The following is a 24,409-nucleotide window of genomic DNA, read 5'->3' as shown; positions in this document are numbered from 1 at the left end:
GGAGAACGGACTGGTCGATGCAGCCCAGCAGTGGGTGGGAAGAAATGGGCGAGGGGGCGGAGATGGGAGGCGGGGCTCTGAATGGAGGCTCCGAAGAAGGATCAGTCCAAAGGGGCAGGACCGGGGGATCCAGCCCGGGAATCATAGGCAGCGCAAAGGCCTCTGGGAAACCACCCCTCCTTCTCCTCCCCCTCCTCACCTTTCGAATATTTCCCGGCGTTTCCCCCTTATTCAACTAAGCAGCCTCGAAGCACTTCGGGTCTAGAATGGTAAATACTTGGTGAACTAACTGGTGAAGGGGGTACTGCGGGAAAGGGGGCTGCGATCCCCCAGAGGCCCTGAATCGGGAGGAGCTTGATGTAGAGGAGCGGGGCTCCTGCAGAGGGACGGGGGAGGCAGAGAGCATTACTCTCTTCCCCATAGATTAGAGCTGGGAGCCCCCCTGGTTTGGGGCTGAGTTCGGATTCTGTTTTCTATGAATATTTTTTGGGCGAATCCACTCCTACCTGTGCTTCTGGGCGGGGCTGTTTCGGTCCGGAAAGGACCTGAGGCTGGAGCGGACCCTGGGTGTGAATCTCCTGGGGTCTACTATGTATTCTTGGGTCTGTTCTAGTCTCTGAGAAGGATCTTCTGTGGCTCCCCGCTTCCCCGTTGGGATCTTTCCTGCTAAAACGTCCTGCCTGGAAGGGGTGCCCAGGGGAGCCAGTACAGGATGCAATTTTACCGCCCTCTGTAAGGACCCAGGAGTCCTGCCTCCCAGACCCCCAAGCTCCTGCTCCCCTGCCCCCACTTCTTTCAGGATCGCCCCTCCCTCTCCGGTTTCCCTCCCAGGAAGAACCCTGTGTCAGAGCCTCCCCGCATGGGAGCAGCCCTTCCTCTCTCTATGGAAAGTCCCTGCTCCTGGCCCCTTTGGTCTCATCCTTGTCCTCCCTGTTGTCTCCCCTCCTAATGGCTCTTCTCTGTTGAATTATATTGATCCCCCCCCTTGGTGTCCCTGCACCCCCGTCTTGTGTGGGGACCCCAGATTGCAATTCCTCCACCCCATGGAAGCCCCTTGTTGCCCCTTGGGCAGTGCTTCAGTTACCCCAAGCATGCTCTATTCTGGCTGAATGGGCAATACTGATGAGAAAGTGAGGAGGAGTTCAGGAGGGCTTCCTGGAGGAGGCAGGATTGAAGTCTGGACTTTAGGGAAGGCAGCAAGGGCAGTGGTCTGAGGTGGGGAGGGAGGCCATGGCGCCTGCCCCCGGGGGACAGCCAGAGAAGGTGCTCCTGGCCAGGAGCTGGAGGTGCTGTTCATGGAGCCCCCAGGAGGCTGGTATGGCTCCAGGGCCAGAGGCTGTGTCAGGGAGGAAGGGGGAGGGAGCTGAGGAGGCCAGCAGAGCACCCGGAAGGCCCTGCAGTCAGGTGGGGGCTGAGGGGAGGAGGGCCTTCCCCACAGGGAGGACTGCCCTCTGGCAAAGGGATTCCCACCTGGGCCCCTGGCTAGCCCAGTGGACAGTGCCAGGCCTGAGTGGGGAAGACCTGGGTTCAAATGGGACCCCAGACACACCCTCACCCTCCCCTTTGGCCTCTTCTGCCTGGGATTTTTAGGGCTGATCCTCAGGCACACCAGGAGGCTGGCCAAGCTGAAAGGGGCCTTGAAGAGGGCACTGTGGGTCTGGGCTGTCTCCAAGGACTCTGGACAGGCCACTTCCTGGCCTGTTGGCAGCTCCCCCTTCTGTCTTGGTCCCTGAGCCTAGCCTGGGCCCTGGCAGGGCTTCCTGGCTGGAGGATCTCCCCCTGGAGGCTGCTGGGCCCTGCCTGGAGTGCTGGGAGGGAGCTCCAGGACCCTCCCCAGCCCCAGGGAGCCTCCAGGCAGGGGCAGAAGGGCTCCTCCTGCAGCCCCCCCTCCCCTGAGAGCAGGGGTTTGGCTTTGGTCCCCTTTAGTGTCAGATCCCCCCAAATTGGCCTCCTGGCCCCATGCTGGCCTTTTCCTGGTCTTCCTCCTCCCCTGGGTTCCCTGCCCATTCTCCTGAGATGGTTAAAACCCCATCAGAACCCATCAGGTGGCCCATGTGGTGGCCTCAGATTCCCTCAGCTTCTCCCCCCCCCCCCCCATGGGAGCTCTCTTGGGAGTTCCTGACCCCAAAGTTTCCTCCTCTGCCTCCTGTTCCTGCTTCCCTCATCCTGTGGTTCAGATATGTTTGGTAGTGAGCTCCCCGTGACTGTCGGAACCCTAACCTCCCTGTTGTTGCTGTGGGAGAGCTCATCTGACTTCAATGGGCCCCAGCGATCCTGGAGATGAGGATAAACCCAGGCCAGCCACCCCAGGACTGCAGGGCCCATGGCAGACAATCCAGTGTTCCCAGGAGCTCTCTGCCCCTGTCCTGGTCACTGCCATCAACCTGGTGGGGGCCCACATCCCCCCTCCTGGACTATTAGGACAACCTGCTGCTGGGTCTGCCTCCCACAAGGCTCTCCCCTCTCCCACTCGAGTGGTTTTCCTACAGTGCCTCTGATGGTGTCACTCCTCTACTCCGGAAACCCCAGTGGCTCCCTATTCCTCCAGGATCATATACAAAACATTGTGTTTGGTGTTCAAAGCCCCCTTTCCAGTCTTCTCATCTATCACTCCCCAGTCAGTGATTTTGGACCCAGGAATCCTGGCCTCCTGGATTCCTTAGGTCTTAAGGTCTGTCCAGCAGCTTCTCTGAGGATCAGTGTCCGTCTGCCCAAGTGTGATGTCAGGGTCAGATAAATGAGGCGAGATACACCATGCATTTAGCCCATGTACACAGGCATCACACACAGTGCTCTGCCATGGTATCATGGTATGTTTATTATATTGGCTTTTGGTTCACACACATAATCAATTCTCTAAGGATGTGACATTCTGCAATTTGATTGGACACTATCAAATCACCTAAACAACACTCTTGTGATGTTACTACAACAAAGAATTCTGTGATCATTTACTAGGTTTCTACAACAGTCTGATGGCTATGAATAATGTGAATGAAACCATTGGTAGGTTAGTACCCCTTGACCTGCTGAGAGGATCACTGTGCTTTTGGTCAGCTTTCACGATCCATCACAATCGCTTGGGAGATGAACAACAAGACATATTCATATCTAGGTGTGAGGACTTTAGGCAGACCAGTTTTAGGGGTTTTCTCAGTTTACAAGTTCTGTTTTTCTTGTGTTCCTTTGAGATGCCTAGCAATGCAGCTTGGCTTCTGTTCCAACAAATGCATTCAAGTGTGGTAACTGTCGGACAGGATTCATTATGTTGTATGGTCTTGGAGCGTATCTTGTGCTTGAGAAAGGAGGGGTCATGGGCAGTAATCTTTGGGCTTTTATTCTGTAATGGCAATCTTTTGGGGGTAATAACCTCGGGGGCTTAAAGTAGGGTATATATTTATTGATCCTATAAGTATTTACTCATGTTATTTCTCCTGTATTGGGGAGAGAATAATAATCATAACAAGTCCACTAGTGGGGAAATGTGGGGAGAGAAGTCACAAAGGGGGATCCGCAGGGGGCCCTCATTCTGGGGTCTGCTTTTCTGACTTCCTTCCTCGGCCCTTGACCTTGTCAAACAGTCACGGAATGATGGCCTCCGCCATCTCCTCCCTTTTTATTTTTTAAAGTAAACAACTTCATCTCAATTTGGACTTGACTCAGGTCAATAGAAAAGTTGGAGTGGTTCCAAATTCCAAAGATGGGTTGTTGTATATTCTCCCAAGGAATATCTGATTGATTATAAGGAAGGGGAGAAACAAAAATCCATTTGTACTCAGCATGGCACTTTGATTTAAATCTCACGTTTATATTCTGTAACTGATCGTCAATATAAATGATGGCTTCTTCTAAGACATTTAAACGAGCCTCCAACCCCTTATCTGTATGTTCCTGGGTTAAGAGGGAAGTGAAACACTTTTAGAAAGATTGTCTACATGTTGTGCAGTATGGACTGTTTGAACAAGAGCAGTGGTAGATGTATCCGAGGATGCAATTACTGAAATAGGAGCAGTTATGCCCAGAATTAAGGCTGCAATAAAATGTTTGGGACAACTTAGATTGTTAGAAATTAGTGGTAAGGCACAAACACCTATATCATCATACCAATCAGTTGTCAAATTCACAGGAAGCATAATAAATGGTGGTTATTTAACAATGAATACAGTGGTTGCAGAAATAGAGGGATCAATACAGTTCGTCAGAATATATCCTGAACAAGAAATCTTAAAAGTTGTGGGAGATTCATGTTGTAAGGAGGAGAAACTGTTGTTTGTTGGAATAAGCAAACCATGGGGAGATCTAACACATGCGTGAACATATGTGAAGTCTTTTTTTGTTGTTGGAACATGACAAAACAGCAGGACAAAGTGAGGCAATCCGTCTCCATAAAGAGATATGAGTGATGAAAGATGGGGGGGGGGGCGTCAAAAAAGACCAAAAGGGGTGAGACCATACCAAAGGGATAGTGGCTCTTCAGAAGGAAAAATCTGATTAACTTTGGTCCAATTAACATTGTTAAATTCAGAGATAAGATTGTGAAATGTTCTAAAATCGCAATCTGAGCTAAAAATAGACCAATCAAAGATGTGGAATGAGTTATTAATTGTGGGATATTGAACACCCATATGGGGGAATCCACATTCTCTCCCAGGGGGAAAACCATGTTCCTCATCAATTTGTCGCCAACAGAAGCAGGAAGAGAGAGAGAGAGACTTAAGTAGGCTTTACAGCCAGTTTAAATAGAAATTTTGATCTCGCCCAGGTGGGGATCTCAGTGAGATTAGAAGGCATCTTGGGAATTAGAGCAAGGACTTCTGGGGATTGAAGTCTGGGTTTCAAATCTTCATTTTTACATTCCTCCGTTGGTCCTTGGGGAAAAAATTTTCCACAAAAGGATCATGAAAACATAATCAACTTTACAATAATTTGAGGATAAGAGGAAAAGAGAACAAAACCAATAATTGCTGGAAGCATTGATAAAAGCCAGTTAGCGGGCAGTCCCCTTTGGCATGAAAGTATTCATATAAATAAATGTTCAATCAACCACACCCAAAGTTCATTCTTGATGTTCTTGTGCAGCTTGTGGTCTGGAGGCTTCTTCATGGCGTCTTCTCCAAACAGTTCAGTTTCTGGATTTGGAGAGGTAGCATCTTTCTTAACCTAGAATTCTTCTCAAAAGGAATTGAAACTTTGCAATTTAAAATCATAATATTTTTACATTTCCCCATTAAAAGGGTGATTGAAAAAACATAGAATCACTTGGGATGCATGATTGAGTTATGAGGTATATGAATCAATTGGTAAGAGAAATTAAAAAGACATCAGAAAAATCCAAGTAAAAAAAAATTCTGGATGAAAATATAGACTATCAAAGTCTTATGTGTAAAAATTCCAAGTAAAGGAAAGGTAAATCTATAACAGGTCCTTGAATCAGGGCCCAGTTAAAATGGTCTAAGCAATGATACATTTACCCAGTCAGTAGCCAGGACTACAGAATGTTTGCCACATTATGAAACACAGAAAAAGGGACTAGATTATAGGAGCCAGGTTTGGAGCCAGGTTTGGGATACTCATCTGTAAGTATTTTCAGAGTGAGTGTGGATACAAGGTAGGCCCACATCTTAACGTATGCTAAATGTTGCAACCTTGAGTCTTCACACTAATATATCCTGCATGCTCTTTGTGATACTAATCAGGTTTAGCTTTGTGCTTCATTGGTCCTGTGAAATGGCTCTTTTGTGTATATCTTGTCCTGGAATCAGATAGAATCATTAAGCAGAGTCCCATAATTTTTTTAAGCAATTAGTGGCATCATTTTTATAGTATCAAGCTTTGGGGGCATGCATTGGCATTATAGCAAATGTATTTTAAACTTATATTACTGCAAAATCAAAAAAGTTAAAGAAAATCTTAATACTGGTGACATATGCTTCAAATATAAAAAGCAGAGAAAAAATAAACTGAAATAGTATATTGCACATGCAAGAAAAATATAATAAAAGAGTTTTAAAAATTCAAAAATCTAGCTTATAATAATTGACACAGGTGGGAATTCAGGTGAAGTTACAAGGCATTCTGGGAAGTGGCCAAGGACTTCTGGGAATTGAAGTCCGGGGTTCAAATCTCCATTTTTGCCGGGTTTATTTTGTATCCTACAATTTTACTAAAGTTGTTGATTATTTCCACTAGCTTTTAAATTCATTTTCTAGGATTCTTTAAGTAGACCATTGTATCATCTGCAAAGACTGATAGCCTGTTCTCCTCATTGCCTGCTTTAATGCCTCCAATTTCTTTTTCTTCTCTAATTGCTACTGCTAGTGTTTCTAGTACAATGTTAAATAATAGGGGTGATAATGAGCATCTTTGTTTCACTCCTGATCTTATTGGGAAGGCTTCCAGTTTATCCCCATTGCAGATGGTACTTGCCAATGGTTTTAGATATATACTGTTTATTATTTTTAGGAAAGGCCCATCTATTCCAATACTTTCTAGTGTTTTCAATAGGAATGGGTGTTGTATTTTGTCAAAGGCTTTTTCTCCATCTATTGAGATCATCATGTGATTTCTGTTGGTTTGGTTGTTGATATGATCAATTATGTGGATGGTTTTCCTAATATTGAACAATCCTTGCATTCCTGGTATAAATGCCACCTGATCATAGTGAATAATCCCTGTGATAATGATGTCTATCAAATTTTCCCCTCTCTTCTCCACTCTGACCTCACTATTCCAGAATCATCAATTTATCTTTACAAACTTTGTTTCATTCATCTGGTTGACAATTTGCATTTCTAGGCTAAAGAACATTTTCATTTTTCCAATAACATTTCAGCTGTTTGTTGTAAAACCTCAACTCAACAATGTAAGAATGGTCTAAATAGAGTAAAGGAGGATGAAGGGAGAAAGATTTCTATAGGTCCTGTTATGTGCCAGGCATTGTACTAAGGGCTTTATCAAATATTTTAAGGGATCCAAAGAAAAGTTTTTGAAGTTGGTGTTTTTACCATGCATTTTTACACCTAAGAAAGCCTAGGAAAACAGTTGAAGTGGCTACCTCACGTTTAAAGGACAAGTAAGCATCAGGTTGAAATCAGAGCAAAGACCCTCACTTACCTAGGATAGCAACATAACAGAATCTTTGAATGACCTCAGAGCCCCTCTAACTCAACCCACAAGAGCTATCCAAAATAGCAAAGAAGTGATTATTTCATCATAAAATTCTCCTTTGAGGCTTTATCAGGTATATGCTGGGGTAGTCCATCTCCCTTTTGGACAGGAATAAAGGTATTTTTTCCTGATTTCATAAACCATTGGCAATTCATAAATTTCCCTGAAAATTAAAGCTGTATCCATCCCACCACCATGATCTGCCCCAAAAGATCACCAGCTGTTGACTCATGCACTTCCTCCAGACTATTAATAAGATTAATTTGATGGAATGACTAGCTTTTTTTGCTAACACTAAGTTTATAATCCTCTAAATCTTATATAACTTCATCAGGATGGCTGCCATCCTTCTTCCTGTACAGGCTTTTCACAAGGACCAGCCCTGAATAGCAGAGCTTTTTGGGTTTCATTCCTTATTCAGATTTTCTATGGATTGATTGGGTCTCTTTTTATTTCTACCTAAAAGAGTTACCAAAGAAAGAAAAGGTTTGGGATACAGGGACTCTTCTAAATTTCCCATAAAATACTTACATTATGTATCCATGCACTCACTTTTCAGCCTCTTCTTAGTTACCACCTCAACAGTGGTGATCCATAGTATCTGATTTGTGGACACTACAGGCTAGTGAGTAAGTAAAGTTCAACCTTCATCATTCCATGTATTCTGGAAGGATAATGACCAAGTTGAAGGAATGAAGTGAACAAAGACTCTAGACTATCCAGGGCTGTGATGACAGGTTTTACATCATTTAAACAGGAGAATATGTCTCTGGTTCCAATGAGAGCAGAAGTCTTCCAGAACTCCTTGTATTTCAGGGAAGATTGTTTACCTAAGAATCCTAGAATCTTGGCATTCGAAGCAACTTTAGTGACCCTCTAGTACAACCTATATCAGAAAAATCAATACTGCAATGCAATGAACAAGTAGTTATCTCACATGGGTTTAAAATTGTCCATGAAGGGGTAATCATCTCCATCCTGAAGCAGCACATCTACCTATTGGAATGGAATGAAAGATTTTTGCCTGATTTCTTAATCATGAACGATTATAGTTTTCCTGAAAATTGAATGCTCTATCCATCCTTCCACCATTTGCCCCTGAGGTTCAGCATCCATTTACTTGGGGAAATTATGCTTCTCCTCCAGACCATTAATAAGATTAATTTGATGGAATGACTAGCTTTTTTTGCTAACACTAAGTTTATAATCCTCTAAATCTTATATAACTTCATCAGGTTGGCTGCCATCCATCTACCTGGACAGGCTCTTCACAAGGACCAGCCCTGAAAAGCAGAGCTTCTCACGTTTCATTCCTTACTCAGATCTCTGCTTTTCCTATAGCTTGACTGGGTCTCTTTTACCTAAAAGAGGTACCAAAGAAGGGTAGGCTCTTGGACTAAGGGGCCTCTTCCATCTTTCTCTTAAAACACACTCATCATGGCTCAGTGCATTCATCTTCCAGGCTGATGACAGTTGTCATCTCAATAGAGGTTGAATGAGATAGAATTAAGTGCATTATTCTCCGAAGGACATTTGACTTGGAAACCCGCATTCTCTGGGCAGAGGTGCCCAGTGTTCACTCCAGTTGAGAGAGCGATGTGGAGGGGTAGTTTGTTACCTCTCCTTGATCGTTTATCTGGAGGATTCTGGGACAAGCCTGACTTGTACAGGTTTCTGACTCGAGGGCAATTGGCAGTTCATTTTATACATTCTGAGAGTGTTGGAAGATGTAACTCTCCTCCTGTATATTGTGCTATTTCCCTTCACTGACCTTTGAACCTAGATGATTAGCATATAAATCTTGGTCCCCAGGCAAGGGGGCTAGAGAGAGAGGGAGGGGGCATCTGGCTTTAGAATTCTATAAAAGTCCTGTTTTTGCCCTGAGCAAGCTGCTTGTGTGGGCAGAATCCCTTTTCCTTCCCTTCCCTGCCCTGCTGTCCTCTGTTTTCTTCAACTAAAGCAGCTTTTCTCTGCCAGCATCTTATCAAGTCTCCTCTCTGCTCATTAGAGTGATTTCTGGGAGTACAAACGTCCGGGAATTTCCCTCCCACACAATGTGAACCTCTTTGGGCACTTTCTTTGGGTAGACCACTCAGAGCAGTCCCGTGGCCCCCCCCCCCCCCCCCCCCCCCCCCCGCTCCACCCATAAAGGTGGAATTTTCTCTGCAAGCATCTGTCTAAGTCTCCTGTGAGCTCATCCAGTCTGGCCATCATTGGTCTAAGAAAACAAAATGGCAGAATCCTTGTTTTTTTAAATTCAAAAATTTGTCAATGTAGGTAAAGTCCCACCATTAAGAGAGAAATCTGTCCTTCTTCAAAATACTCAACAAGTGCAAATTTCATACTGGCCAAAAGATATCCAGTGAGTAAGGATCAGTTATAGCACAACACAGTCCATCTCCATAGTGGAGATGATCACTATGAAGGAATTATCCTTGACTTCATATTCTTTAGTATTTTGCTGGCTCTCCCTCTCATTGTTCCTTATTTGGGCCCACTGAATGCAAATACAATCTAATGACCTCCTACATGGCAACCTTTCAACCAGATAAAGATTTTTATGATATTTTCTTTTAATTATCCAATCTAGCTTCCATGTGCCAGGATTTTTCTAATGATCCTTCCATGCTATGTTCTCATAAACCTGGTCGACTTACCATTTCCCTCCTTCTCACCATCTCCAGATTTTCAATGTCCTTTCATAACTCTTATTCTTAAGATTCAAATGAATAATACAAGAGTGTCCTAAAATGAGTGTAGCAATGGATTATGGGAGAGTTATAATAATTTTTTTCTATAGGTCCAAGTATGAGCCAGGCACTGTGCTAAGGGCTTTTCTTCCTCCAGACATTCTTCAGTGTTCTGAAGTCCATTCTATAATTTTCTTCTTAAAAATCAACTCAATAATAAAGGAGTAGCCTAATGTCAGTATAGCAAACCAGGATAAAAGAGATTAAAGTACTTAGACTGCTCAATGTACCAAGCACGTACTAAGAACTTCAAAAATGAGACCTTATTTGATCCTCACATAAATCCTGTGAAGTATTTAATTTAACCACGTCATTTTAACAATTAAGGAATCTGAGGCAAACATTTAAAAGTTTCCGTTTCCATATGGTCAGTTTTGCCTTTTAAGAAGTTATTTTATTCAGTGCATTTTTAAATATCTTTTTCCATATGAAAAAATCTTTTTTCCTTATGACCCATTTTGCCTTTTAAGTTCTTCTCTCCATTAGATTTTTATAACTCTTTTACCCATTCCCTTATTCTGTTTTTGAAGGTACTAATTCAGTGTTTTATCTGCCTCCTTTAACAAACTCTTGACTTTTTTGGTCACAATTTTCTGGTATGATTCTTTTTTCTTCTATTTCCCTTATTTTTAAAATCTCTTTTGAGCTCATTCATTCATTTCTTTTGGGTTTCAGAGCAATTCAAAATTTTTCTTGAAGGCTTTGGATGCATCATACTGACTTTATTTCCTTTTCTATATGTTTTGATCTTCCCTGACACCAAAATAACTTTCTAAGTTGAGTTTCTTTTGTTTTAGCTCATTTTCCAGGCTTTTTCTTTCTTTTTTTTTTAATTTAAAAATGAATGGTTATGTTGGGCTGTATACTTGAGAAGGCAACACTTCCATGGAAACAAAAAATTACATTGCTTCATCTACTGACCAAGCACTATACCAAGAACTTTAAAAATGGCATCTCATTTAATCCTCACATAAATGCTATGAAGTATTTCCTTTTACTATGTTCTTTGCACTATTAATAAAGCTGAGTTGTAGTTAAAACAGTTTCAGTTTCCATATGACCAATTGTGCCTTTTAGAAAGTTTTCTTCTTTACTTTTTTATATCTTTTTCCATATAACCAATTTTGCTTTTTAAGAAGTTGTCTTCATTTGATATTTGTGCCTCTTTTACCAATTGTCCTATTCTGTTTTCAAAGGTATTAATTTCTTAAGTATTTTTTCTGCCTCCCAGAACTGCTGACTTTTTCCCACAGTTTTCTGTTAGTATTTTTTTCACCACTATTTCTTCTACTCTTATTTTTAAAATCCCTATTGAGATCATCCATTAATGCTTTTTGGGGTTAGAAATCAATTCATATTTTTCTTGGAGGATTTGCATATGAGTCTTGACTTTCTTTCCTGCTGAGTTTATGTTTTGTTCTTTCTTGTCACCATAATAACTTTTCAATGTTGAGTTCTAAAGCTTCCTCAGAGGGGAGAGAAGCTTTAAGGTAGGAAGATAGAGACAGGATAGAAGTTTCAGATACCACGAGGGGGATGACAGAGTCAAATTAGAGATATGAGGTGGCAGGAATGAGTCTTTATTAATTTTCCATGAGCCACAGCTAAGCTCTGATCAAAGGACCCTTCCGAAGGCTTTTACCAGTCCAGAGATCCACATTTAATACCACACAGGTCAGAGAGATGATAGAGAAAGATTAGAAATGGAGCCGGCCAGGCTCCAGCAAGGACAGCCATCAGCTAGCTTGAAAGAGAGAGAGAGAGAGGCAGAGCTTGTTGGGCTAAATATAATCTTTGATATGCAAATATACACAGTACATAGGGATGATTCTCATTGGTTAATGACAAGGTATAGGTGTGGTTTCTCTTAACCAGGTGAGCACAAAGAAACCTGTGTTTTCGCCTAACCTGGGGGAAGCTGGGGTCAAGGGTCAGAGGCTTTCCCAGCCATGTGCAATACTGAGCATGCTCAAGACTGAGCATGCTCTCTTCTAAGACAATCTGTACATACCAACTGTTTCCCTTGCCCATAGCTAGGGGTGGACTGCTTCAAGTTCCTTTTGTTGTTTGCTCATTTTCTAGGCTTTGTTTTTTTATTTAAAAATTAATGTTAATATTGGGCTCTATACTTTGTGGTGAAGGGAACACTATTCCCAGCTTCATTTTCTTTGTGCAGTTGCCTTCAGAGCTAGCTTTGCGGATCTACAAATTTTCAGTTCTTGTAGGGTGGTATGATCTAAAGACAGATATGCTTAATACCCTCCTAGCCTGTGCTCTGGTTTATAAATTAACACAAGCACTCTTTTCTGCCTTGGAACTAAGACCAAGCTCCCTTGCTCCTCTGGGGCTGCAAATGCTGGTGTGTACTAGTCTTGCTCCTTACCCTGAGCCTGTGTTCCCAGATTATGATCTAATTCTTCATTTGGGAAACATAACGTCTTGAATCCAGAGCCAGAAAAGGGATCTCTGGAATCTACTTCTGAATTATTTAGCCTGACCTGCTTTTTACTGGCTGTGGCTGAGAGCTCCAGATGCTTTTGTTGTTGTGATACAATATATGCTATTGATCTCCAACCACATTCATCACTTAATATACTTCTTGTCATGAGTCCATGGAAAAACACATCTTTCACATAGTAGGTAGCAATTCATTTTCTTCACTGTTTAGAGCTAAAACCAAAGAAAGAATTTCTGTCTTTTTGTAGTGAGCTTTATAGCATTTTGCTCTAATGCTGTTTTCTAGTCTCATCTGTTGTAGTGCTACTTCTGCCCTATCTCTGGGCCTAGGCTCCACACTTGTCAGCCTAGTTTCCCAAGTCTCACTGCCAAGGCCTTGCATTGCCCTCAGCAATAAGTCTGTGGTGCCCTCAGGCAGCACCCAAGAATTTGGAGATTGCCCCGCTGTTGCTCTTACTCTGGCATGGTAAGTGGTATGTAGGAGGGGTGATCACCTTCCACAGTGGTAGATATCATTTTTCCTCCTTATAGTGTGGAAATTCCCAAACACTGTGGCAGAGCCTCTTTACTTGTCTGATTTTGATTTTTGTCCTTTTGCAACATTTTGTAGTGTTTGGTTGTGAGGAAAATCACAGTTCTTGCTATACTCTGCAGCCATCTTAGCTCTGCTTTCCCAACGCTATTTGCTTGTTCTTCTCATTATTGTGTTCATGTTTTTTACCCAGTTCTGTTCTACTAGGTGACCTCTGACCTTTAGGTTGTCTCTGTTCTTTCTGTCTTTGAGATCAGGATGTTTGGCTTTGGAAGTGAGATTTTCTTTTACTGTTGTTGACTTTTCTTCTAGATTGTCCTTCCCTTCTGTGGATTTCCATTCCAAATCTCTTGTTCTCTCTTTTGTTGCCTTGGTAGATTCTGGTTTTCTATTCTCTTAGTCCCAAGGTTTTAGCAGTCAAACAGAGGAAGACAATACACAAAAAAGGGATGAAAAATGAGGGATCTGGTGGAGAAATCAATTGGAGAAGACCCAAAAAAGTAGTTCCATGTGAGAAACAAGATGATTGAGATTCCCTTTCTCCATGAAAAGAGTTCATTACCTCATCCTGTGGTGGTGTTGGATGGATGTTGGAGGTCTGAGAAGGAAAGAGGTTTGGAGTAGCATCTGCTGAGTGTGAGTCAGGGAATCGACCAAAGATCAGTTATCAGTCCTTAAATAGGTCTGCCTTTCTTTGCTGAGAACCCATACAGTGAATACTAGGCAGTGAACAAGAATAACTCAAGAAATCTTAGAGGAAAGAAAAGATTCATAAATTGTTGAGGATCTGAAAAAGGATTAGAGAGAGCCAGAAATTCCGCAAATGATTCAGAAGTCAAATCCTAAAATAAAGGAAGCAAAATGGATAACCATCTCATTCCAGGCACATTGGCCAGATACATGTTGTATATAGAGCAGGTTAGACATGAAGTGGTCCCTCCAGATTATCATATTATATTCAGATCTGGCCAACTTCTTCATATGGACCATCAGCAGGCTTCTCTCACTCATTCTCTTGACCCTTCTTTGAATTTTCTTGAGTTCTAGGTGTAAGATTAGATTATTTCTGTATCATGAAGAAAGTACCAACTTTTTTTAATGTGATTTAGCTCAAACAGAACGCAAATTAATTTAAAATTGCTTTCTTATTGAATAAAGAAACTCGTCCTTCTCTATCATAGTAACTCTTATTTCTGTGCCATAAAGTATAATTAAGGAATTTATGCCATATACAAATGAAAGCAATCATAAAACAAAGGTTTTGCTATCAGCCAATCTACCCAGAGGAACCTCAAAGCCCTGACTGTCACAACAGACAAGTCTCCTTAACTTGGCTCGAAAGCATCCCAGATCACTCAGTTGAGTCCAGGTTGTAATGAACATCACTTTTGGAACTTCTTTGTGTTTTCATACAGATAAGATTTGGTTTCTGTCATGCAGAAAACAAACTAAACCTTTTCTTTAGCTTTGTTCTCCTTTAGGGAATCCTGCTGAACTCTCTTCCCTCCAGAATACACCACACTGACCAGATTCTCACAAACTCTTCACAGATTTTGCTTGATAACCTATCACTTGTAGGTTCTGGGAAGGAAGAACTTTCACCTCAACCTCCTTCTCTTCTCTTCCATGGATCCAGGCACCTCTCAACTAGAACACAGACTTTCTCCATGATTTCATAGGGAGTTGCATTCCATAATGTTATAATTAAAAATAGACCTGGAGGCTTATTGCCTATTTTATGAGCATTTATTAGTAAAGAGAGAGAGCTTGACAGAGGCAGAGAGAGAGAGGTCTCAGCTTTTTAGATCTCATGCACCATTCAGCTAGCTAGGGCTTGACTTGCCAGAGATGAAGAGGTTAGCAAAGGTCAGAGAGAAACCCCCAGCTCAGAGAGCCAGTCAGTTCCAGAGAGGAGGTACAAAAGTCTCCTCTCCTTCCCTCTCTTGAGGTTTCCATTTTCCGGCTTCTCCCTCCATGGTTAACTGTGCTGGTTCTGGCCCATTGACGATTGGGACACTCACCCTTACACGGGCGGTACAAGGAAACAGTGGCAGGGCATCAGACATGTGACTCTGTGTCACCTACATCCCACTGCTGTTCCCTAGATATGCTCCTTCACATGCTAGATAGAAACTCTTCAGTATTGCCCTGGAGGGTCATGGAGCTTCTTTGCTCAAACCTCCATTGGGCTCTCAAAGACTCATCCTCTAGTGCTAACTCTGACACTGACAAAGGGTGGGCCCCTCAGGCCCCTCCCTTCTCTATGTGTCAGTTTCCTCCTGTAATTGACCAGAGGTGGGCTCTTCATTCTGATGTGGCTTTCAGCCCTCTGTCCTCTGACTTGGTCTGCTCTAGGAGATGGTGACATTCAAGGATGTGGCTGTGGACTTCACCCAGGAGGAGTGGCTCCTCTTGGCGCCTCCCCAGAAGGAGCTGTACAAGGAGGTGATGCTGGAAAATGCCCAGAACCTGCTCTCTGTGGGTAAGGAGGCCTCTCCCTGGAGTCTGCCATCCAAGGGAATATCACCCTCATCAGCAGGCAGGGTTGGGAGCAGTTATCAGTCATGAGGAAGGGACGAGGGATGGACTGCTGAGTCCCAGAGCCAAGGCCCTTCTGCTGACTAGTTCCCCTTTTGAAGCACTTTGCATCGTGTAATGGGACCTTGGGGGCTCCCTTTGGTATTCCTGAAGTCCAAGATCAAATGTGTGTTGGAGAATCCTAGATATGAAAATAATCTCAGAGCTGATTCCATCTTGCCTCTCCCTGGCCCAGAATTGTGTCTCCAAAACCCATGTGAGAAAACTGTTCAGGCGGGTTTTCCTTCCACTCTCAACCTCTCTAGGGTAGATCTCCTATTGGGAATATTTTTCTCTTTAACTAGCATAAACTGGTTGCTCACACTTCCTAGGCATCCCCAACAGAGCAGGGTTTTCCTTAGTCATCCTCTTATTTCCCTAATCCTCCTGAAGAACTTGTGAGAAAGGGAGGGAAGAGAAGAAGCATTTATACCAGCCTGCTCTTGGCCAGGGGCTCTGCCAAGGGATTTCTCTGTGATATTATAACACTTCTTCCTCAACTTCATCTTCCTAATTCAGTGACACAGTTATCCTCATTTTACAGATTGAGGAAATAGAAATTTGATTAAGTGGTGATTCTTAGTGAAAGAGATCAAAGGGTTTCCCCTTGATCTATTCACTCACACATAGCATGGGGAAAAGATAACTATTTTAATGTCAACTCAATCACAGTAATATAAATAATAACTAGCTGGGAAAAGAATGAGAAAGGAAGGCCAGGGGAAAAAAGGAGTCCTTGTCTAAAACCTTTTTCCCCTCCCTCCTCAAGTTGGCGGGGAATTCAGGCCTTGGCCGCCTGAGCCCCCTGAGAGAAAGTCAGGTTATCACCCCTGGGCAACAGGAGCTGAGGTAAAGTCTGTTCAGGTTTCTCATCAGAAAGTCCCTTCAATTGGAAAATGTTGGGGGGAAAGATTTCTAGTCACCAGCAGGAAAAGGTCGATAACCCTCAGGAGAAAGTCTTAATCCACCAACTGATCTCCCAGCCAGAATCTTCTCCTCAAGATTCCAATCTCCTGGGGCCCCTCCCACTTTGAGGTGATCAGTTTCACGTATATCTTCAACCCGGCACTTTTGTTATGTGCCAGCCTCTCTTACATGAGACCTCTCAGTTCAGGTTCTGCCTGCTTCCCTTATAGCTGCCTCTCATTTCCAGATAGTAGAAAACTATGGACTGAGTCCAGCCTTCTCTGAAGAAAATGCCCCAGAACCAAATTTTCTGGTTCCAGCTTGATTCCCCACCCTTCTCCCCCCTCTTCTCCCTATACTAAATGCTGTGGAAACTCTCCGCCATGAGGCCATGGAAGCCAACCACAGGCACAGCTTGCACTGCTGTGTCATTGTCAGGATGAATGAACTGGCTGAGAGACAGCATCAGGCCCAACTAGAATTGTTGGGTTCCCCAGAAGCAGAGGTAGAGTCACTCCAAGAAAACAGTCCACGAGATGGGAGGAACAGGCACAGTAGGAGGACAAAAGCTGATCCCTTGAGGTCCCTATTTCTGGAGCTTCAGATTGACTGAACAATGACCTTTGGACCCAGTTTGGGAGATTAGGAGTTTCTGCCAGAGTGGACCAGACAGGATGGGGTGGAGTGCTGTTTTCTCATTCCAGTTCCCCTAGCATGGCAATAGGCACATCCTACCCTGGGTTTCTGCATCATAGACCCTGAGGAGTGAGAGCAGACTCCTGTGGGAACCTCATGGAAAGATTCTATGAGTGGAATCTCTGGACTCCCCCACCTTTCCCTAATGAGAAGCCAATGATGAGCTTCTATCCATCTTCCTTCCTGACTGATTCCCCATGCCCAGGGCTTCCAGTTCCAACAGAAGATGTGATCTCTTATTTGGAGCAGAGGGAAGCCCCTTGGAAGCTGGAGCAGGAAGGCCTGAGGAGCTGCTGCCCAGGTGAGTGAGGTAAAAAGAGGTGTGGAAGAGCTGGATTGACCAGAGACTTCTATGCACTCTGGTGAAGCCAGGTCAAGATTTGAGAACAAGAGGACCTGACTTGGAATCCTTTTTCAAAAGTTTTAGTAGGACCTTCCTGGGCAAGTCACTGAACCCCTGAATCTCAGTTTCCTCATCTGTAAAATGAGGCTGTTGGACTTCATTTCTTATCAGCTCCCTTTAGGGGATTTGTCTGTGTCCTTAAGAGGTCAGGGTTTGGGATTGAAGGGCCATGGAAGTCTTCTGCAGGTGCCAGAAGAGCTATACTCATCCCTTCTGAGCTCTTTAGTGTCCCGAAACATGTATGAGTATTTACTTTGTGCCAGGTCCTATGCCAAGTTTTAGGGAACATAAAGGGCTGCAGTGGACATCCCCTGACTTCATGGAGCACACCCTCTGCTGGAGCCTAAAGCATGCCAACAGTTCTCTAGAAACCCTCTTGATCCCAGCTCCAGAACAGCTAATCAGGAGAGGAAAAGCTCTGAAGAGAAGGAACTCTTAGAGAGGTCAGGTCTAATGTGGGGAGGTGACAATGAAAGAAAAGCAATGAAAGGAGGAAATAACCAAAATTCCAAAGATAAAAATAAAAACCACTGTTTGCATAGGGCATAGTTTCACACACTATAAATAGTATCTCATGTAATCCTCATAGGAGCCCCAGGAGTTCTTTGATACTATCATGTCCATGTTATCAAGTTGAGGAGACTGAGATAGCCAGAGCTCCTGTGAATTTCCCAGGGTTAAAAGTCCTAGCAAATTTCTGAGGTAGAATTAGAACGCACCCCCCCACCTATATGGGAATTTTTAAGAAGAATACAAAAATTCCAGATTATATGTAAATTGAGAAATAGGAAGACAATTGTATAAGCTCCCTTGCTGAGGGATGAAAAATGTTTCCTTACTTTTAGCCCTCTAACCAGTAAAGTGAATTGCTACCTACCTTGAGAAAGATTTATTTTTCCATTGACTCATGACAAGAAGTATATTAAACGATGAATGTGGTTGGAGATCGATGGCATACATTGCATTGTGTGTGGCTTTTTTTTGGGGGGGGGGGGATAAAGTTTATCTAGAAATCTACTTCATATGGGTGGAATTTCATTTTTTCTACTATTGGCAAATTGGCACCATTCTCACTGAAATTACTGAATGACTAGTCCATGTTACCAAATAATTATTTTAAGAAACATCAAGATAGAAGAATGATGACATAAATTTAGGTAAATTCAAAACATAAAACAACAACAGCATTGTAGTGAGTGGCCAGTGGAGGGCTGTTTTGATAAAAAGGTTGTGGTTAGCGATGGTTTCATAATGACCTCTACTCTTCATATCTAGTGACCAGGTTGCAAAGACTCTGCTATCTCTGCTCCAAAAATGCAAACCCAGGTAACATTTTGATCTCATGATTACATATTTGATGAGATACACTTACAAAATAACCCAGGAATGGGACAACTTCTTATGTGTAACAGCAGTGAGTCTATACATGCCTTTGAGCATAAATTATGAAGCTTTCTGGAATTTTGGAAGTAATTTCATGTCAAGTTGAGAAACTAAAGGAATATGTTACATCTGGAAGCAATCAGAATTTGAGGTTGTCATTGAATGTACCCAAAAAGCATCATGTTCTTGGTTAGGGTCTTTTGGAATCACTGCAGGGGGGAAAAAAACTCCATTTATGTTTGGAATTCTTGTTGTTCAATAGGAAAAATGATATTTTAACAAAATTTGGTGCTGTTATTTATTTCTTAAAGTGTCTAATTTTTAGATCAAGTTTGTTGGAGCAGTATCTCATATCTCTAAAGGGTTTTATAAACCAATAAATGGGAATGGCAGAAAAAAACTAATATGGAAGCTTGCAGCTCATTTATTTAAAAAAATTATGGACTCAGAGTAACTGTATGAAATGTATTTTTAAACATGGGCAAGGCCATGTATTTGTTTCAATTGTATTCAGGAAAAGGACTTTATGATATGAAATGAGACATTTTTTAAAAAGCAATAGCTACTATCAAGAAGTAGGGAACAGAACAAAATCTTTTTTTGCCTTGGATAAATAAAAAAAGAGTGAATTTTCTTCCTTTGATCTCTGATATTGTGAGAAAAAAATAAGTGAAACAAATCACAGAAGGAAATTATGTATGGATTACAAATAAGCTAGATCATGAAATTATTGGAATATTTTGTATGTATGAACCCCATGTTAGCATAACTATGAAGACAGGATTGATTATATAGAAAATGAAAATGAAAACAAAAAGGAAAGATTGAAAGTGAATTGTCTAGTACTGTGGAGACAGCATACACAGTCACAAGATTTGATTTCAGTTGCCAGGATTTGGGTCAAGTCACTCCACCACCATTCTGAGGTCATAGTTTGAGATAGGAATGTAATAATGCTAGGCTGGCCAAAATCACAGGTTTGTTATGAAGAGCCAATGTGATCATATAGGAGACTCTGTGAATTAAATTGTTCATTAGGATTGAGGTAATGGCATTTTTATAGGATAAATTGTGCTCATTTAAATTGGACAATTTTTTTTTTACCTGAGGAAATAAGATATAAAGCAGTTTATATTCTGGCAGTGGAGGAAAGGTGATATGGTTATTTATGTGTGTGTATATGTGACTATTTTAAACATGTATATGTAACTATGCTTGTGTTTTACCATTTCTTTCTTTTAGAAGGTGAGATCAAACCTGAAATGAAAGTGACTACAACAGAAGTGAGCCTTTCTGTGGAAGAAACAGAGAAACAAAAAATCATAAGTGATGGTCTGGATAACTTAGCTTGCAAAAAATTCTGTGTTGAATTTCAAAATTCATCCCTTCCTAAACATCAAAGAATGAACTCTGAGGAAAAGTCTCATGAATGTAATCAGTGTGGAAAGACTTTTATGCACAGGGCCAGTCTTGCTGGACATCAGAGAATCCACACTGAGGAGAAACCTTATGAATGCAAGCAATGTGGAAAGACATTCAGTCGGAGCTCCAGTCTTGCTGTACATCAGAGAGTCCACACTGGGGAGAAACCTTATGAATGCAAGCAATGTGGAAAGACATTCAGTTGGAGTTCTAATCTTGCTTCACATCAGAAAATCCACACTGGGGAGAAACCTTATGAATGCAATCAATGTGGAAAGAAATTCACTTATAACTCTAATCTTATTCACCATAAGAGAATCCACACTGAGGAAAAACCTTATGAATGCAAGCAATGTGGAAAGATGTTCGATCAGAAATTTAGTCTTGCTGTACATCAGAGAATCCACACTGGGGAAAAACTTTTTGAATGCAAGCAATGTCAAAAGACATTCATTTGGAGCTCCCAACTGGATGTACATCAGAGAATCCACACTAGGGAGAAACCATATGAATGCAAGCAATGTGGGAAGACATTCAGTCATAGCTCAACTCTTATTCACCATCAGAGAATCCACACTGAGGAGAAACCTTATGAATGTACACAATGTGGAACGACATTTAGTCAGAGGTCTGGTCTTGCTCAACATCAGAGAATTCACACTAAGGAGAAACCTTATGAATGCAAGCAATGTGGAAAGATATTTACTTGGAGCTCCACTCTTGCTTCACATCAGAGAATCCACACTGGGGAGAAACCTTATGAATGCAAGCAGTGTGGAAAGACATTCAATCGGAGCTCTGGTCTTACTTCACATCAGAGAACTCACAGTAAGGAGAAACCTTATGAATGCAATCAATGTGGAAAGAAATTCTCTTTGAGCTCCACTCTTGCTCACCATCGGAATATCCACACTGGAGTGCGACCTTATGAATGTAAGCAATGTGGAAAGACATTTATTCAGAGCTTCAGTCTTGCTGTACATCAGAGAGTCCACACTGCAGAGAAATCTTATGAATGCAATCATTGTGGAAAAACATTCAGTCGTGGCTCCAGTCTTGCTGTACATCAGAGAATACACACTGGGGAGAAACTTTATGAATATAAGGAATGTGGAAAGACAAAAAGTTGAAGCTCCCAACTTGCTGTACATCAGAGTCCACACTGGGGAGAAACCACATAAATGCAAGCAATGTGGAAAGACTTTCATTTCAAGCTCCACTCTTGCTCACCATTGGAGAATCCACAGTGGAGTGAAACCTTATCAATTGTTAAATTTTTTGGTTGAATTGAATATTTTGGTGGCTGCCAGGGATTTAATTCCTAATTCCCAAAATGAATTACTAAAATAAAATGTAATTTATGGTTGTTTATTTTACAATAGAGGAGAGATATTAAGTAAGAGAGGAAAGGGGAGAAAGAGAGAAACCTCCAGCTTCCTCTGAGCCAGGTAGACATTCTAAGCACCAGTCAGTGGAAGGAGTCTCAAGATGATGGGCCTTTCTTAGAGGTTCACACCTCCAGAAAGGACAAGGAAGAAAATCAGCCTTACACTCACCATGGTGACTGTCTAAAAGGAAAGCAGTCTGAGGTCTACTGCATGAGCTCATCCAAGGGTCCAGTTTCACAGCCAAGTGCCTTCACTCCAAGTCTGAGTGTCTGTCTTCCATTCTATTCTGAAGTGTCTCTTTACTCCAAGCCTGAGTGACTGGTCTCTGTGTTTCTGTTTTCTCTATTTAAAGATCTTTTTTTCTCGTGTCACCTCTCCTAAGTTTTATGTCTACCAATCACAGCAGATGTTTTTCTCCAGGTCTGCCCACTGTCACACGTGGGTCACAAACCTCCCACTTAATGTATGAAATAGGTGTTCACACCTTTTTGTAGTTAGTTTACACCTTTTGTGGTTAGCTAGCATCTTTTTTGGTTAGTTAACACTTTTGTAGTCAAAATGTGTAGATCTACTTTAAATACTGAGTTAACACTTTGGGGATCAAAATATAAGACCAGACAGGGGATTACAATTTAATCTTCACAATCAAGGAAGAGATAAGTACCTTCATTGTTACAATCAGGGAGAGGCAAATCCAAACTTCACAGAATGTAAGTAATGTGGGAAGACATTCAGTCAGAGCTTGAGTCTTGCTGTACATCAGAGAATCCACACTGGGGAGAAACCTTATGAATGCAATCATTGTGGAAAGACATTCGGTCATGACTCCAATCTTTCTGTACATCAGAGAATTCACACTGGGGAGAAACCTTACGTATATAAGGAATGTGGAAAGACAAAAAGTTGAACCTCCCAACTTGGTGTACATCAGGATCCACACTGGGGAGAAACCATATGAATGCAAGTAATGTGGAATGACTTTCTCTTGGAGCTCCACTTGTGCTCTATATAAGAGAAATCATGGATTTTCACATAGAACTCTCAACTTGCTTTAAGATTGGGTACAAATGGGCATATGATTTGTATTTAAAGTATGATACCATAAGTAAAGTGAGGGAGTATGTAATAGTTCACCTTTTGCATCATTTTATTGATAGGGGAGGAATTTGTGACCAAATTAGAAATAAAAAACATTCTGGGATGCAACTGGTTACTTTTAGTACTTTAAATTCAAAATTATTTCTACAAACAAAGAATACAACCAAGGTTAAAAGGGAGAAATAACAGTTTTCATTTGCTATAAAACAGTGTCCAATTAAATACCTAATATTTTAACTATTCTAATCAGTCTCAAATACTTAAGTCATTTCACAGCATTTATTTTTTTTTAAACCCTTACTTTCCGTCTTGGGGGTCAATACTATGTATTGGCTCCAAGGCAGAAGAGTGGTATGGGCTAGGTAATGGGGGTTAAGTGACTTGCCCAGGATCACACAGCTGGGAAGTGTCTGAGGCCATATTTGAACCCAGGACCTCCCATTTCTAGGCCTGGCTCTCAATCCACTGAGCCACCCAGCTCTCCCCCCATTTCACAGCATTTAAATCTAAAGAACTGTTAATTCAGTAAGGGAATGTCATTTCTCTATAGAAATCATTTTAAAACTAGAGTTATTGTTTTGCCAAATACCTCTAGAAAGGAAAAACTAAATTATAACAAATGATATTGTCAATTTAAAACAAAAGAAACTTGTTGACATCCAAATTATTTCTATTCATTTGAATGCATTAGCAAATTATCTGACAGAAAATCATGCATCTATCAGCTTGACCCTTTGGTCTGATGGGACACAGACTAGTGTTACATAACTATTACAATTAAATTTATGAGAATTGACTTGGGCTATTGCTGAATCCATGTGGAAGATGAGTCCACGTCCCCTTTGTTTTCTCCCATATAAAAGCAGAGATCTTTTGAGAATTCTCGTTAATTTGTATCAAGAAAAAAACGCTGAGCATAAATCTACCATGATGAAATATCTTGCTTGACTTTGAATGGATGAGATTATAGCAGCTGGGCTTGGTTCTATAGGATGTGTCTTTGTTACATGATTGGTTACAGCTCTCAGATCCTGGATGAATTTGTAGACAATTTTGCTATTTTTATCTACCTTTGACTTTTTTTTATAGGCAGTATCTGTGTATTATCTTCTGAGAAGCATTGTATTATGATCTTGTTGGATCAGAGACTCAGTGATAGATCTTATATCTTTTATTGCTTCTTTACTCAAGGAATATTGAAGAACACAAGGAACTGGTCCTTCCTTGGTTCTCACTATTACTGGAGTAGCTGATTTCAATAGAACTACATCTTTGGAAGACCTTGACCATAAATCTTCTGTGATTTATATCCTCAGGAATAGGATAGATGGAATCCAACTAATTCTCTGCACTGACTGAATCTAAGAACAGCAATGGAAAAGCTTTCAGAGATTCTTCTGGGGGTTGTAATGATATATCCTCAGTGTCAGTACATTGAATTGTTGCTCACAATTTACATAGTAAATCCCTACCAAGTTGATTCATGGGTCAGTCTGGCATATAAAGAAATGCACGCTCCACAGATAAAGGACCTAAAGTTATTTTAGGTTGTAATTTTGCTACTCTCTGGTTTTCCAGTAGCTCCAATCATTTCCATAGTATGAACAGCTTTATAGTCTTTAAGAAGACT

The 24,409-nt window shown here is 41.7% G+C and overlaps 1 protein-coding gene across 2 annotated transcripts; it reads left to right on the top strand.

Moving 5' to 3' along the window:
- Positions 1–99: 99 nt before the first annotated feature.
- LOC103096638 (zinc finger protein 420-like) lies at positions 100–22,884 on the top strand. Of its 2 annotated transcripts, XM_056807524.1 has the most exons (4): positions 100–269; positions 15,262–15,388; positions 17,291–17,386; positions 20,114–22,884. In XM_056807524.1, the coding sequence occupies exons 1-4, from the start codon at positions 267–269 to the stop codon at positions 21,421–21,423; spliced, it is 1,536 nt and encodes a 511-aa protein (XP_056663502.1). In that variant the 5' UTR covers positions 100–266; the 3' UTR covers positions 21,424–22,884. The 2 variants fall into 2 exon arrangements, with proteins under 2 accessions (XP_056663502.1, XP_056663503.1); XM_056807525.1 differs by lacking the exons at positions 100–269; positions 15,262–15,388; positions 17,291–17,386 and adding an exon at positions 17,395–18,814.
- Positions 22,885–24,409: the final 1,525 nt, after the last annotated feature.

The sequence above is a fragment of the Monodelphis domestica genome, chromosome 8, assembly GCF_027887165.1.
Source record: "Monodelphis domestica isolate mMonDom1 chromosome 8, mMonDom1.pri, whole genome shotgun sequence".
Classification (NCBI taxonomy): Eukaryota; Metazoa; Chordata; class Mammalia; order Didelphimorphia; family Didelphidae; genus Monodelphis; species Monodelphis domestica.
Note: the sequence above shows the minus strand (reverse complement) of the source record. Positions and strands in the feature narration are given on the sequence as shown.